At 51.9% G+C, this 12,894-nt stretch overlaps 7 protein-coding genes across 7 annotated transcripts; 3 read left to right on the forward strand and 4 right to left on the reverse strand.

The window, feature by feature from the left end:
- Window positions 1-701: 701 nt before the first annotated feature.
- Z519_10612 (uncharacterized protein) lies at window positions 702-2,282 on the reverse strand (the record flags this gene model as incomplete). Its single annotated transcript, XM_016768328.1, has 3 exons — window positions 702-1,327; window positions 1,392-2,132; window positions 2,183-2,282. The coding sequence occupies 3 exons, from the start codon at window positions 2,280-2,282 to the stop codon at window positions 702-704; spliced, it is 1,467 nt and encodes a 488-aa protein (XP_016615235.1).
- Window positions 2,283-3,030: 748 nt separating this feature from the next.
- On the reverse strand, window positions 3,031-4,611 carry Z519_10613 (precorrin 3B synthase CobZ; the record flags this gene model as incomplete). Its single annotated transcript, XM_016768329.1, has 1 exon — window positions 3,031-4,611. One exon carries the CDS (start codon window positions 4,609-4,611, stop codon window positions 3,031-3,033), a length of 1,581 nt encoding a protein of 526 aa, XP_016615236.1.
- Window positions 4,612-5,335: 724 nt separating this feature from the next.
- On the forward strand, window positions 5,336-7,075 carry Z519_10614 (uncharacterized protein; the record flags this gene model as incomplete). Its single annotated transcript, XM_016768330.1, has 4 exons — window positions 5,336-5,614; window positions 5,680-6,117; window positions 6,180-6,890; window positions 6,959-7,075. 4 exons carry the CDS (start codon window positions 5,336-5,338, stop codon window positions 7,073-7,075), a joined length of 1,545 nt encoding a protein of 514 aa, XP_016615237.1.
- A 664-nt stretch (window positions 7,076-7,739) lies between these two features.
- On the forward strand, window positions 7,740-8,777 carry Z519_10615 (uncharacterized protein; the record flags this gene model as incomplete). The annotated part of the gene is made up of 1 exon (XM_016768331.1): window positions 7,740-8,777. One exon carries the CDS (start codon window positions 7,740-7,742, stop codon window positions 8,775-8,777), a length of 1,038 nt encoding a protein of 345 aa, XP_016615238.1.
- Window positions 8,778-9,048: 271 nt separating this feature from the next.
- Window positions 9,049-10,112, reverse strand: Z519_10616 (uncharacterized protein; the record flags this gene model as incomplete). The annotated part of the gene is made up of 2 exons (XM_016768332.1): window positions 9,049-9,816; window positions 9,888-10,112. The coding sequence occupies 2 exons, from the start codon at window positions 10,110-10,112 to the stop codon at window positions 9,049-9,051; spliced, it is 993 nt and encodes a 330-aa protein (XP_016615239.1).
- A 756-nt stretch (window positions 10,113-10,868) lies between these two features.
- Window positions 10,869-11,855, forward strand: Z519_10617 (uncharacterized protein; the record flags this gene model as incomplete). The annotated part of the gene is made up of 1 exon (XM_016768333.1): window positions 10,869-11,855. The coding sequence occupies one exon, from the start codon at window positions 10,869-10,871 to the stop codon at window positions 11,853-11,855; it is 987 nt and encodes a 328-aa protein (XP_016615240.1).
- Window positions 11,856-11,990: 135 nt separating this feature from the next.
- Window positions 11,991-12,552, reverse strand: Z519_10618 (uncharacterized protein; the record flags this gene model as incomplete). Its single annotated transcript, XM_016768334.1, has 2 exons — window positions 11,991-12,217; window positions 12,357-12,552. 2 exons carry the CDS (start codon window positions 12,550-12,552, stop codon window positions 11,991-11,993), a joined length of 423 nt encoding a protein of 140 aa, XP_016615241.1.
- Window positions 12,553-12,894: the final 342 nt, after the last annotated feature.

The following is a 12,894-nucleotide window of genomic DNA, read 5'->3' on the forward strand; positions in this document are numbered from 1 at the left end:
AAATGAGAGGAGACAGCTTTACCTTCCACATAGAGCTGCCGAGGTAGTCTTCACCACAACGTCGGTAGGGTCTATTACGTGAGGGACTAAACGGAGTACATTAGCAGCTGCTTGCCAGAAAACAGCGGCTCTTATGAACGGACTTGGTCGTTCTTCCAATCTCACATCATATGGGCCATGAAAAATGAGTGCTTTCATTGTTGCAGTGGCAGCCATTGTGACTATTCGGGTGGTCGATGAACAGCGAGGCTGGCTCCCCCTTTGGCAGATATAAGTCGAGGCGCCACGATCTTTGCGACGGCTGAACAAGGATTTTTGATCGAATTGATGCTTTCAGCAATAATGCGCTTTCGATATCTCATGAAAATCGCTTCGCCCACATGTGATTTACGCAGGTTGATCTCCCCTTTCACGCGTTGGAGAGCTTTCCTCGGCAATTCCCTGCGGGGAAACAAGCTCCGGCGAATAGGTTATGCTTGAGCACCGGGAAAAAAGCCGAAGACAGCGATGAGTTGCGACTTATTATCATGACCATGACATGGATATGACCATAAGGCGATTGAGGTGTCTAATTGGACTCAATTCAAGGTAATGCAGAGCGAGTTGAAGAGCTGCCTTGCCGAGCTTGTCATGGGCCAACGGAGTCTTCAAACAGCGTGAGCCTTCAATGTCTGATAGGTCCTAGCACCAGAAACAGAAGCTCAGATACCAATCGTTATACTTTTGATATCCAAGTATTCTTCCAAAGCTGCAATCCCTCCTTCTCTGCCCAATCCGCTCTCGAGGACACCACCAAACGGTGCCTCAGCAGCACTTACCAGCCCGACTCTGACTCCGACCATTCCCACTTTCAAAGCCTCGCTGACTCTCCAAAGGCGCGAAATATCCTCGGTGTAAAAATAACCAGCCAGCCCAACGTCGGACGTATTCGCCATTTTGATGACCTCTTCCTCAGTCTGGAAGGGTACAAGAAAGGCCAAGGGTCCGAATGTCTCTTCTGTCATGAACTTCATGCCGACCTTGCCACCTTTCACGACAGTGGCGGGAAAAAAGTTGGGTCCAAGGCTGCTGTCCTTGCCACCGGTGTGAACCCAAGCTCCTTTGCTTAGAGCATCATCCAAATGATCCTCCACCTTTGCAATACCTTTGCCAGCATACAAGGGTCCGAAGTTCACTTTTCTGTCCCAAACGGAACCGTATGTAAAAGTGCGCTTCAACCCTTCCTTTAAAGCATCTGCAAACTTGTCCAATATGGACGCATGGATGAAGATGCGATTTGCACATACGCATGTTTGTCCAGATGATCGAAACTTGGAAGTAATAAGGCCTAGAGAGCATTAGACTTGCTTTTGCACGACGGAGCTTCGGCACAGAGGGCAGAGAGTGCTTACCTGCCACGGCTTTATCGATATTGGCATCCTCGAACACGATGAAGGGTGCATTCCCACCGAGTTCCAGACTAGTCTTTTTAATAGTTCTGGCGCAATCTGTATTAAGCAGGCGGCCAACAGTAGTAGACCCCGTGAAGCTCAAGTGCTTTACCGCTGCATGACTACATAACTCCTTGCCGATCGACGGGGTGTTCTCAAGGCCGGCTGTCACGACGTTAAATACACCCGGTGGACCGCCCGCTCGTTCGAAAAGTTTTGCAAGTGCAATGGCGCAAAGTGGCGTTTCGGGCGCCGGCTTGCACACAACTGTATTGCCAGCCGCGATTGCGGCACCCACTTTACGAGTAACCATTGCGACAGGTGAGTTCCAGGGCGTTATACACGCGACAACGCCTTGAGGTTCTCTGATCGTCAGGATTCTATTATTCCCGCGGGCTGCGGGGATGGTCTCGCCGAATGTACGCTCAATGGAACCCTCAAACCAGTCAATAAAGTCAACTGCATACTGTACAGTACCGAGTGACTCTGTATACGGCTTGCCGAGCTCGAGGGTGCATAATGCAGCTAAGTCTGCCCTGTTTGCCTTGATCAAGTCAGCCCATCGTCGCATCAGCCATCTCCTCTCCCGGTGGGGAGTGAGTTTGTACGTCTCAAAAGCTTGGCTGGCGGCTTCAATGGCGTTTCGGGTGTCCTCAGCACTCAAGTCGGCGATGTCGCAAATCTCGGCATTGTCTTCTGGATCTGGATTTCAAGTCAGGGAGGAGGTGTTCGCGTCGACGTTCTTCACATACCAAAAAGTTTGAAGGTCTTCCCAGATGCGGCACCAACCCACTGGCCTCCAATCAACGATTTTGTGTCAATCAGAGTTAGGTCTTGGAACTGATGCGACATGTCAGATCATCTAATTGCGTTGATATTGATAGGTCTTTACCTCATATGGTATGGACTTTTTGATTGGCGACTTGTTTGACATTGTGGCGTAATGCTTGCACCTTGCTCGTACCAGGGTGAATACAGACGATATTGCAGTACGCTTTTGGGCCGTACATAAAAGTCCGAGCAATAAGTTTGGAACCCCCCGGAATTTTGAAAGCCTTGTGCAATATAACTGCATTGCGTATAGGTGAGCAGCTGAAGACCTCCGACTCTCCGTCCAAGTGCTTATCGGGCTCAAGAACCCTCGTAACTCCAAATGTTCCCGGTTGTGGGGAGAAGATGTTGAGAAACGAATCACCAAATTTGGCTTTGTTGCAACTTCGGGGAGAGAGTCTCCGTTTCGACATTCCGCCTCGTTACTTTTGTTTTAGCTAGTTGCAGGAACGTGGCAGATTTGTTCCCGCAGTTAGGCCTCCGGGGTTGCGCTTTATGACAATGGAATATCCATTTGAGGGTGAATGAAGAATAGGCGAGTACGATCTCGGTGCTTAGAGGACAGAAACATATCAAAGGAGCACAAAAAGATTCAATTTGTCTAAGAAAACGATTTTGCGGTGGGGACACTGGGGGTTCTGGTCGCTTGTGACAGCTTTCCTACGAAGATCTCTGATTCTGCCCTCAATTCAATTTTTCGAGCCATGGACGTACCAGAGAGTAGTGCCTGGTCATCTGGACGCAGCAGCGACAGTGCTAACATCTCTCACTATAGCTTCGCGATCTGGCCTCTTTGCACGGACGATCTCGTAGCCCACTGGGCAGCTGCTCTACCAGCCCGCCGACCAAACACGGCACCTGAGGTGAGACCACTACCGCCAGGGTAGTTTGAATAGAACAATCCTCCCAGCATTTCTCCAACGCAATAAATCCCAGGAATGCCCTCGCTTGTCACTGCACTCTTCAACTGAGCGGTCTCCGGGTTCACGGATAACCCACCAAATGTGAATGTAACTCCACACGAGACCTTGACGGCGAGGAATGGACCCTGGTCAATTGGAAGTGCCCAATTCGACTTTGCAAGCGATAGTTTTGTCGTAGAAGATTGTGTCGACAATCCGTCTTTTATGGCTGGATTCCAGGTGGCCTCCGGATGCTCCTTTCTATGGGCATATACAGCTTCGTTGTACTCACGCAGTGTGCTAATGAAGCTTTCGCGGTCGCGCAACCCCCGTTGAAGGCACTTATCCGCCAGTTCCTCAATGCTGTTGGCGGTAATTCTTTCCACGCGCTGCTCTCGGTATTCCTCCAGCCTCAGCCAAGGGCTTGTTCGGGAGTCCCATACTTGAAAGGCCACACTCTCGGGCTGCGAGAGGATGGCACGGCCGAATATGGCGTATGTATAGTTCCGGAGGTCGATTCCTTCGTCAACAAAACGTTTGCCTTGAGCATTTATCATGACACCAAGCGGGTACCCAGACTTCGTATACTCATTTGACGCCTCGCGATCACCAGTATTAGGATCCGCATTCGCATCCCACGCGACCGAATGGCAACCACTCCAGTTTCCAGCAGCTAGCGCTGAGACGTCGCGCATCGCTATCTCCAGACAGTCGCCAGTGTTGAAGGGCGTTCCGCGGACCAGAGCCATGTCCCACCCAGGACCGAGGTATTGACACCTAAGGCGAGGGCTAGCTTCGAAGCCTCCAGCTGCAAGAATCACGGCCCCAGCCTTGATAGTGTGATCCTTCCTGTCCCTGTGAACAGTTGCGAGGACACCGCCGCTGCCATCGATTGATAGACCGGTAAGTGCTGTATTCCAAAAGAGAGCAATTTTCTGTCGCCGTGCAATGCTGATGTAGTCTTGGATAAGGCCTTTACCTCCGTCCTCGGTTTTGAGGTGTAGGCCTCCCCAGAACTTGAATCGACCATTGACCTCATACGCTTGTCTGTTGAATGAGAGTTGAAACCTGATTCCGTTTTGGGCCAACCACTTGATGGCTGAGTTCGAGTCTTTGATGAGAGCTCTGCAGAGTTCGGGGTCCGACCTGCCCCCACAGATACGATGCATATCATCAGAGAAATCCTTCTCTGTATACGGATCCAGGTCAACTTTTCCTGCCAGCTTTGCGTCCACATTATTCACAATGGGCAAGAGGTCGTGTAAACCTCCGTGGACGGTTCGGTACGCTCCAGCAGTGAAGTAAGAATTTCCACCTGCCCAAGATTCAGGACATTTGTCGACCAGTAAAATTCTCTTTGCTCCTGACTGAGAAGCGGAAAGAGCTGCAGCGAATCCAGCGTTGCCACTGCCCACAACAAGTACATCGCACTCTCCGGGGATATTCATAATGATTCTCCAGGCGCTAGGGGCTTAGAGAAAGCTATCGACGGGTGCAGACGGTGAAAAGTTGTACAGAGAACACTCTGGCTTCTGTGGCCTCGGCAGGGTATGTCAGCGAATACGAGAAGAGAATACCGTCTTTAGCTACTGTGAGCGACGCTGTTTGATCCGTCCCTTCCAGTATTTAACTGTCCCTCGATATCATTGGTGGCATGATTCTCGAGTTGAAATTTATGGTGAGGTATGACAGCGGCCGACCACTCCCCGGGAGGCCCCTAGCACCGGAGACTCTCTCTCCGAAATAATTGCTTGGAATCGCATCAAGCTCCGCAATTCCTAAGGGTCTCAAGCCGCGTTACCCGAACTAGTTGGAACTACAGTCTCTCCGCGCCTTTAGCGATATTCTGGAGTACATCTGCGGGGATAGCTTTCTCCATACTAAGACCCCTACGGCCGTTCAAGTCGTTCTAAACCCGCATGTGCCGCCCCAGCCTCGCACCGCCCCAGCGAAATAGGCCTGGTATCTACCCTAGGCCTCGGGGTGCATATCTCCTTGATGATTCCAGGCGGTGTCTCCTGATACTTAGAGTGAGGCCATCATCTCTATCCTATCTCTCCACAATCAGTTTCCTGTGCGGACCTGAATCCCAGCTACTCACTGTGTACCTGCGAAAGAACTATTTGGTTTCACTGAGGCGTCACTCCGTGTTCTTTGTCTTAAGTCAGTATCATGAGCAATAACACTGGCGTCAAGAATTCTGCTATGCATCATGTCGAGGATGCAGAGAAGCAGAGCCAACTGGGGAACATCATCTCTGTGCAGGCGCAGCATGATGCCGACAAGCTCGAGCAGAAGTATCATATCCCTTTGAAGGCAGTGTTGGAGTCTCATCTTGAGGAGGATTCAAAGGCCGTTCGCAGAGTCATGTGGAAGGTCGACTTACGTCTCGTGCCCATGCTCTCTCTACTTTATATGTGGGCTTTTATTGACAGGTCGAACCTCGGAAATGTGAGAAACCCCTCCACATCATTCTGCAATTTATCCCTAACAAAACTTGACTGACCATGCTGCAGGCAAACATCGCCGGCATGAGTGAAGATCTCAAGACCAACATCGGCAATCGTTACTCTGTCCTGGCCATGATTTTCTTCGTTGGTTACTGTCTCATCGACATTCCCGCTACATTCCTTGTCCGAAAGATTGGCCCTGCTCTGTGGATCGGTTCGATTACAACCACATGGGGTATCGTGACCCTCTGTCAAGGATTCGTCAAGACCTGGGGCGAACTTGCCCTGTGCCGTGTTCTCCTAGGCTTCCTTGAAGGTGGCCTCGTTCCGGCGGCAATGTTTCTTCTGTATAATTGGTACACCCGTTATGAAATTCAGGCTCGCATTGCCGGGTTCTACGTTATTGGAAATGCATCCAGTGGCCTGGCCGGGCTTCTTGCCTATGGGATTGAGCAGATGGCCGGTGATTCCGGCTTAAACGGGTGGTCTTGGATCTTTATCATAGTAGGCTCAAGCCTCCTTTTTCTCGCTACACGGAGGGCTTCTTACTGACTATTTCGATACAGGAAGGCATCGTTAGCACCGTCGTCGGTATCGTTTCCTTCTTCGTCATGGTTGATTTCCCGGAAAAAGCCACTGTCAAAAACACCCTTGGCTTGCCCGGCTTTTTGACGCCCGAAGAAGCCGCAATCGTGCTCGCTCGTGTGGAGCGTGATCGTGGAGACGCGGTTGAGGACAAAATCACTTTCAAAATCGCCATGAAGCACTTCAGAGACTGGAAGCTTTGGGAATTCACCCTGTACCTCCTGCTCAACAACACCGGAGTCTACGCATTCTCGTACTTTCTCCCGGTGATCTTGAAGGATGACTTTGGCTACTCCACCGGCAGAGCTCAACTGCTGACTTTTCCCCCTTATGCTGCGGGAGCTGCGTGGATCATGATCTGCGCCTTCGTTGGGGACCACTTCAAGATTCGCGGCCCAATCATGCTCTTCAACGCATCCCTTTACATTGTCGGGGTGTCTCTGACGGGTTTCGCCTCGAACGTGCACGCTCGTTACGCTGGGGTGTTCCTAGGCGTAATGGGTATCATTGCCAATATTCCCACGCAGTGGGCCTACGCTCACAACAACATGGTCGGACAGAACAAGAAGGGTCTCACCATGTCCTTGATGGTCATGGGAGGTGCTTTTGGCGGCATTATCGCGGGCAATGTGTTTCAGTCCAAAGATGCACCAGGCTACAGATCTGGTCTCTGGATTTGTATTGGCTTTCAGGTAAGACTATTTATTTTCAAGAACACTGCGTCAACGGCATTATTTCTTGCTAACTCTTTCGCTTTTAGATGCTATATTTCGTCCTCGTCTTAAAGAACTTTTTCATCTTTTACATTCAAAACAAGCGAGCAGATCGTGGCGAGATCATCATCGAGGGGCAACCAGGTTTCCGACACACCTACTGAAACCACTTAAAGCCGAGGGAAGACATGCACAAATCTGTCAAGAGCTTACGAGTTTTGGAGTCTTGACTTTGCTCGAGGCTATTAGGTCTCGACCTCGTGGTCACTGGTTGTTGCGTGCAAATGAAGAGTCGAGATGAAGAAGAAAGCTCCAGTGTAGAAATGAATGGCTATATTGTTGCTTTTCGCGCCTCACGTCGGACCAGTATTCTCACCAAATGTAAAAACAAACCTTCTCTTTCTCATTGATCAAAATTGTTCATTTTATCGTAACAAGCCTTGCCAGTAACGATTTCAAAGGCAAGAGCGCCTGAGACCAGCTGACACCGATGACATACTTGGGATTGTCCCTGCAGTGCTAGATGGTCGATATTGTTGTCTCCAAGCCCCGTAGCATTGCCAGTTGGAGGCTTCGGAGAGAGATTCTCCCGCTCTCTCCGGATCCTCGACTTCCGCACAACCCATCAACGGAGAATATTCCGGAATTAGAATACTATATTGCAGGGGGGAAAGGCGCTTCCGACACCGCATGTCCCGTTTTGGCTGTCCTCGACTCTTGGATATAGATCTGGCCTCTCTCATAAGAATTGTCCAACAGCATAGATTTTCGATACCTTTTTGCTCTTTCATATCTGTCTGGCCGGGGTTTCATCAGATCTGCGCTACAATGGCTACGGGCTCTAGCTGGAAGATGACCCGGGAGGAGTTGGTCAAAATCTCAATACCCGATGCAACAGAATTATCGAAACTCGCTCTGCAAGCAGTGGGCTACACCGATACGGATTCCGACACTATCTGCTCTCATATCATGGACGCGCAGCTTCGTGGGTACGGTCCTACAGGGCTCGCCAGAGTCCTCACCATTGCCGACCGAGTCAAGCACAAGCTGGTAGGCAGTGCGGACATGGTCATCACTCGTGAGAGCTCAGCGTCAGCGCAACTCGACGCCAAGGGAGCAATAGGCTATCTGGCCGCCTTCCGAGCTACGGAACTGGCCATCAAAAAGGCGAAAGTAGGCGGCGTGGGCATTGTTGGTGTAAGCGATACTTTCTTCGCCGGCATGCTGTCCTACTATGCTGAGATGTGTACGAGACAAGACTTGGTAGTCATGATCGCTGCCAGTGCTGGGCCGTGGGTCGCGCCCGAGGGCAGCTGCACGCCTCGTTTCGGGACAAATCCGATGTGCATAGCTTTCCCGTCGGGAACTGAGCAGCCCATTATCTGGGATATAGGAACTTCCAAGATCATCCATGCGCAGGTGAAGCTGGCGCAGTTGATGAACGAGGAGCTGCCGGAGGGCTCTGCGTATGACGAGAACGGCGATGCGACCAGGGACCCGTTCAAGGCCATGCAGGGGGCGATGGCGGTCTGGGGCGGACACAAGGGCAGCGGTCTCGCGATAGCTATTCAGCTACTGGGTGCACTGGCTGGGGCTCCTGCCCATACAGGCAACACCGAGGGCTGGGGACTTCTCGTCATCGCCATGGACCCGGAGATGTTCAGACCGATCGACGACTTTAAGAGCGAGGTAGACTCCTACGCGCAAACCATCAGGGCTAGCCAGCCGCTCAAGGGGAACGGACCGATCAGGATGCCGTTCGATCGAAGTTGGGAGAGCCGCCAACGCACGAGAGAGAGCGGCTTCGTACAAGTGGAAAAATCCGTCCTGGACGGTTTGCAGAGGCTGATAGACGGAGCAAAATGAAACATGACAGGCCTTTTTTTTGCTGGCCCAGGTACCAGTTCGAATGCAAACTGATCTTCAATTGCGCGTAATCTGCAAGTAGCCCTTCTGTTGCCAGCTACAAACTCGCTCGAGGCCGTTTGCTTGTAGTGACACCCGTTTCGTAGATCATTGAGCCTATGGGGCACGATAGGGATATCTATTGGCCACTGCAAAGTCCTTGTATCCCACTGTTTATTCAGCTGTATCTGGTCTGCAAAACCTGAACAAAACGTCGACTCTTCAGCGTCCGTCACTCGTCCGTCGCAAACTTATCCTGCCACTCTTCATCACCTCCGATGAACCGATAGATGACCTTGGAGTCCATGCCAGCACAGCGGGGGTCCTTGCCTGCCTCGACGTACGTGTTCCAAGTCGTGGGACCAACACAAAGCTTCGCCCCGACCCTTTCGCACGCAGCTATGGCCAATCCAATGTCCTTCTTGACGTACTCGATCTTGAAGCCCGGCTTGTAGCCTCTGGACGATGGCGCGTCGGGACTCAGCCCCGGAACCGGATTCGCCCATTGGGCGTTGCGGTTACAACCCGTCGTGGTCTTGAGGATTTCCTGCAGCGTCCTGGGATCCATGCCCGACTTAATGGCGAAGTTAAACATCTCTGCGTTCAAGAGCGTGATTGAGGAGCTCAGGTAGTTGTTGCAGAACTTCGCGGTCAGGCCTAGAGACGGGCCCCCGCACGTGTAGATGTTGTGGCCCATGAGTGACATCAGGGTTTTCAGCAACGGTAGATGAGGATCTGACTTAGTAGAGCCGATCATGAACGTAATGGAACCTTTCTTCGCACCGGCGGTGCCTCCGGAGACCGGGGCGTCGAAAAAGTTGGCTCTTGGGTGCTGTTTCCGCGTTTCCTCGCCGACCTCGAGTGACGTGGCCGTGTCGATGGTGCTACTGTCGATGAGGATTTTGCCGCTTAGATCTTTGGCGGCCAGCACACCGTTTTCGGGGTCCAGGTAGACAGCACGAACATGTTTTCCCTCTGGTACCATTGACATAAGCACGTCCTATCGACAGTTGTTTCTGTCAGCTAACTGGGCGATCCTCTCTGAAAGGTATGGACACGGGAGATGCATACGCTCTTCTCGGCGACCTCTCTGGAACTGACACAAGGATCCAGCTTGGCCACCGCGCCTGACTCCTTTAAACCTCTCTCCATCGATTCCGGATTCACATCATAGAAGTGTACTGTCGACGTTTCCGGCAACTTACTAACCAAGTTCGAAAACATCGGAAAGCCCATGTTTCCAAGTCCAATGAAGCCAATATTGGCAGGTAATTGGGGTTCCGAATAAGAGCCCATGTTGGATTCGCTGCAAGTGTTTACTGGTGCTGCCGTTGTTGGATGATAAATCTATGCAAAATTACGGCGAAATGCTGCCAACAACTCACTAAATACTCGCAATAACGATTTCCACGTCGTGATCTTTGAAGTCCATCGCCCGCAGGGGTTCCAGGTTATCCAAAATCCTACAAGTGTTGTTGTGGGAACCTTCGGCAGCGCCAATGTCGGGGATCGACTCTCCAAATTCGGCACAATGCTCATTCAGTGAGGGGTCTTCATTCGCAAGGCTGGCTCGGAGTATCAGTCTCCGGCCTCCGGAATTTGGAGTGATGTGCTAGCTCGGCTAGCGAGGCTGGTACTTGAACTCCATGTTACCCTGGGCGAACCCCGAAAGAAACCCAGTGGAGGATCCTCACCTGCCCGCCGTCTGATATACATTGACCAATCGGGCCTTCCCCGTCCCCTGTAGACTGCCTCGGGGAAGAGCCCACACACAGCTTGACGTTCCCAGAGCCGGAGCACGAGGTACGTCGGCAATGAGTAATAGTGCGAGTGACAACATCCCAAACTTGCTTCAGTAACGTCAGGCTGGAACTCCCTTTGGAGTTCTAATGGGACATGATACTAGATGTTTCTCTGCTAATTTGAGTGGCTCCCTACCTGAATCGTATTCGGTCGACCCGTCGATCGGACTATCAGTCCTGCTCTAATATATGCCATCAGGGACAGCCACCTCAGGAGAATCGAAAAGGCAGACGTCTTGCCGCAGCAATAATGGGAGACTCACAGCAGAGACCTAGCGATGACGGTCTGCGTCTGCCGCCTCCGGCCGCAGACCAGGCATATGTTAAAGTATCAGCGCTGAACGGAGGATTTTTGACGCTTCCTGAACGCAACTTTGTAACGGATCCAGATCCGGAGAAGGGGACGACAGTACCGTCGATGTGCTTCTTGATCGAGCACCGAGAGGCAGGCTCTTCCTCAAAGCCTACACGTGTCGTTTTTGACCTTGGCATCAAACGAGACCTGACAAAGTACGCTCAACCGGCAACCCAGCACCACATTACTACCCGACAGCCTGTGTACTCGTCGGCAGATGCGAGGTCGAGCCTGTTGAGCGGCGGCCTAGATCCCGCGAAGGACATTGACTACGTGATCCTGAGCCACATCCATTGGGACCACATCGGCCTGCCTTCCGACTATCCCAATTCCAAGTTCATCGTTGGTTCAGGCACGCTGTACATCCTTGAGAACGGCGCGCCACATTATCCGCACGAGCGGATCGAAAAGGGCGCCCTGCCTGCAGGCCAGACGACAGAGCTCCCACCCGTTCCAGAATCGGACAGGAAACACATGGCCGCGGCGTCCCAGACAAAGCATCAGTGGCAGTCGATATCCACACTGCCCAACGCCGTCGACTTCTTTGGGGACGGGAGTCTGTGGATCATAGACGCCCCAGGCCACATCCACGGACACGTTAACGCCCTGCTCCGAGTCGGGCCAAACAAATGGGTGTATTTGGGAGGAGATTGCTGCCACGATCGCCGGATAATGACAGGAGAGAAGCTGATCCTCGAGTACGACAACGGACAGGGGAAGTTGAAAAGTGCTCATGCCGAGCTGCCCAAGGCGCGGAAGACGATCGAGAACGTCCAGAGACTGATAGCTGTCAATGGCGACGCGGTGGAGTGGATAGTTGCGCATGACTGGAAATGGGCTTCTGAGAACCAGAACCGCTTTTTCCCGCGGTGGATGTATTGAGATTAGCATCAAAATGCAGCAAGGGTTGTTTCCTATCCTTCTATGGGACAAACAAAGACATTCAATACGTCTTGTTGTTTCCGTTTGGAAAGACAAGATTTCCTCTTCGAGCTGCCCCTTTTTCTTCAACTCACTTCACACCTTCTCCTTTAACTGTCTCTGATGCTCTCCACTCTCGATCATGTCGTTGATCGCCGTTTCGCAAACTTTCAGCGCTTGCACACCGGCAGGCACACCGCAGTACACCATGGACTGCATAACGACCTCTCTGATCTCGACCTCCGTCACCCCATTCCGAATTGCTCCTTTGGTGTGAATAGACAACTCATGCCAGCTGTGTAAGGCAATCATGAATCCGAGATCTAAGTTTAGTGATTCGTCAGAGAAGTTGCCTGGTAAAACGGCGCGGCCGATGAGAGATAGCAAAAACCCTGTGCGTTTTCCTCGCAAGCAATATTTCCACCCAAAGGGATTCCTGGGAGAGGAGGTTTCTGAACGTACTGACGAGGCTTCTCGACCTGCGATCGAGCTCGGGGCGAGCCCAGACCTTTCCCCAGCAGAACTCGGTGGTGAAGTCCTGCAAAGGTTTCGCGAACTCGCTCTGTCGCGCCGCAAGGGATCTCTGGACATGTGCTTCTCCCAGCACAGCGATGCGGACTTCCTTGCCCTTGTCGTATAATGAGGGTTCGCCGCTCATTATAACTGGCTACTTCGAAAATTTGTCAAACTCGAGCCTCGTTCCAATACGGTTGGCTAGAGCTTCCTGGATGCGCCAAAGCATCGACGTATTAATATAGAGATTCGCGACTTCAGACCGTGGCGAGGACCAGCGCGGTCCAGTGGTTCACCAATTAAAGTCCGCAGCCAGGCCATACCCCAAAAGCAGGGATGAATTAAACCAATTTCGTCTGATGGGAGCTTTTAGTGTTGCGGAGAGTCATACTCCGAGCCGGAGAGTCATTCTCCGCGTGCTGGTAACTCTTCGCTTCATTTTCGTCAAGTATTGGAGAGTGGGTGATGGTTCGGAGCCTCACTCACG

Source organism: Cladophialophora bantiana (assembly GCF_000835475.1).
Source record: "Cladophialophora bantiana CBS 173.52 unplaced genomic scaffold supercont1.19, whole genome shotgun sequence".
NCBI lineage: Eukaryota > Fungi > Ascomycota > Eurotiomycetes > Chaetothyriales > Herpotrichiellaceae > Cladophialophora > Cladophialophora bantiana.